Genomic DNA, 2500 nt, shown 5'->3' on the forward strand with positions numbered 1-2500 from the left:
ATCAGGTATTATTGTTTTCCGTTACTTTCTGCAGGGAGGAGCCAGAGCACCATGGGAGAGAGGAGTGCTTCACCTGTCACTGCCGCCCCTTGTGATTGTGCTGCTCCTTTATGCCACAGCCATGATATTCAAGCAACTCTGGTGTTTAAAGTGTGGAACTCTCATTATAGCTTGTGTTTTGAGTCATCACATACGAGATGGAATACGCCGTGGGCTGTGGTTTCAGCCCATAGGCACGACTCCAGTCCTCCCGTACTGGTTGTATGTTGTTGTAACAATATTACTACCTTTTGCAATGGGAGCGTTGGCATCAAAACTGTCTGCATGGATAACAGATAGTAAAAGATTTGTGCCTAAAACCTATGTTATATGATTTCAACTTTTAACAAATAACTATTTTTGTATATATTTATATGTAAACATAAACATCATTACACATGAAATATTATATTTATATATAAATCTTATATATGCATTTATTTATTTATTCTTTAAATTAGGACTCAAGCACCTATGTTACCAAATACCTGAAAATGCTATGAAAAAAAAAAAAAAAAAAAAAAAGAGCATCTTTTCTTTTTCCTCAAAAGATTTTCTTTCATGGCTAAAAAATAAAATCCCTTTTCTCACAGTAATTAAAGCTTTATCACTTTATCCTTTCATTATTAAAGAAATATATTTATAATCACGGTCTTGATAAATATGAACTTTAGCTTGATATATATAAATTATTTCCATGGTAGAGAATTTTAATTTTGAAACCTACTTGTGAAATCTGGGATGAGATGGCAAAGCTTTCTTTGGTGGTTTGCCCATTCAGCCTTGCATTAAACTCTTTTTGTCAATAATCATTATTTCTGTTAATAGGAAAAGTGAAAGGGAGGAGGATGCTAAAAAACAAACATCTATTATAAAACATTCATCAGCTGTTATACAAATTAAATCACATTCATAGTCTCTCTCTCACGACGACCACATCCACTTATACACATTTATTCTCCCACTCTCTCTCTCTCTAATCCTTTGCCACTCATACAGCCTCACTGTGTTATAGAATCCTGTCCAACCAGACAACCAGATAAAGATAGATACACAGGTAGGTCTAGTTATCTTGCTTCTGAAGATGTGTATTCATGATTTTTTTATTATCTCAGTAAACCCTCTTTCTGGTTTAAGGCACAAGGAAATTGATGCAAACCTTAGACATGCAAGAAATACAAAAAAAGTACAATATATTATCTACTTCACCCTTCATTTTCTGTTGTCATATTTATGCCATCAAATATAAGGTGGTGATGAGCATATACATTGTCTCAAAGGACATATACACTAGCCATTATTTTTTATCCAGTATGAGAACAACTTGTCTATGGCAGAATGAAAGAGTGAAATATATATAAGACAGCTTGTTTATTTCATAATTCAACCTTAATTTGTCCATTCATTCCATTGTACAAAAAAAGGAATTACATTCCTGTGTCATGTCCCTCTCTTAATCTGGCCCCCACAGTTTAAATGTCCGATCAAAGGCACACGTGGCAATGATTCCGTCTGTTGGTGAAATGTCTACCCCCATGACCTTCTGCCCATGGCCTTCCAGTGCACGCATGGGTTGGAAGGATCCGTGGCACCATAAGCGAACAGAACCATCATATGAACTGGTGACAATATACTGGCCTCCTATTTTATCATACCGAGCCCCTGTGACTATCCCTGTATGTGCTGGTATGCTGTAAATACAGCGACGTGCTCTAACGTCCCAAATTCTGGCAGAATTGTCCTCGCTTCCACTAACAAGATGATAACCATCAGGAGACCAGTTGATACCTAAAATAGCGTTCTGGTGTCCTGTCAGAAACATGACGCACCTGCCACTTCTGAGATCCCAGATGCGACCAAATGCATCCATCCCCCCTGTTGCTGCCAGGGACCCATCCCCCTGGAAGTCAAGGCAGAAGACAGGCTTGGAATGTCCCTCCTGGAAGAGCACCTCCTCCTGAATCTCAAGGTCCCACAAACGCCAGCTGTTATCATGAACGCATGCCCCCAAGAACCTCCCACTTGGGTGGAACACTACCCTTGACACCCTTGCTTCAAGACGCGGTAGTTCCCCAAGAGCTTCTCCACACAAATTCCAAAGCTGGACAGTACCATCACGACCACTTGATACCAAGTTCAGCGCGTTTGGTTCCATTGTGAGTGTGGCACTGGGATGCCACTCTATGCAATCAACGTAACAATTGTGGCCAGACATCTTTTGCTCTTCCTGGCAATCTGGAACCTTCCATATTTTGCAAAGCCCACTCCAGGAGGAGGTTGCAAGGAGTTTGCCATTAGGACTAAAGCTACAATAAGAGATGGGCCTTGAGTCTGCATTCTGGCTTCCAAGAAGACTGAAGGACCGCAATTTGTTCTGCACTTCTTGTCTCCTGGCTGTGCGAGTGGCCTCTGGGATCTCGTTGTCCAAATGTTCCTTCTTCAATCTTGCTCTTGCTCTAGG

General features: G+C 40.3%; 2 protein-coding genes across 3 annotated transcripts in view; one reads left to right on the plus strand and one right to left on the minus strand.

Moving 5' to 3' along the window:
* The window catches only part of LOC113822051 (transmembrane protein 267), a 6228-nt gene extending 5665 nt beyond the window's left edge, over positions 1–563 (plus strand). Inside the window, exon 4 of the mRNA XM_027374566.2 lies at positions 35–563. Coding sequence (XP_027230367.1) covers positions 35–373 — 339 coding nt within the window. The 3' untranslated portion in view covers positions 374–563. The remainder of the gene's footprint in view (positions 1–34) is intronic.
* An 828-nt stretch (positions 564–1391) lies between these two features.
* The window catches only part of U4-U6-60K (U4-U6 small nuclear riboprotein factor 60K), a 6194-nt gene continuing 5085 nt past the window's right edge, over positions 1392–2500 (minus strand). For both annotated transcript variants that reach the window (XM_027374564.2, XM_027374565.2), the window contains exon 3: positions 1392–2500. This exon is cut by the window's right edge and continues 246 nt beyond it. In XM_027374564.2, coding sequence (XP_027230365.1) covers positions 1493–2500 — 1008 coding nt within the window. In that variant the 3' untranslated portion in view covers positions 1392–1492.

Source organism: Penaeus vannamei, chromosome 35 (genome assembly GCF_042767895.1).
Source record: "Penaeus vannamei isolate JL-2024 chromosome 35, ASM4276789v1, whole genome shotgun sequence".
In the NCBI taxonomy this organism is placed as follows: Eukaryota; Metazoa; Arthropoda; class Malacostraca; order Decapoda; family Penaeidae; genus Penaeus; species Penaeus vannamei.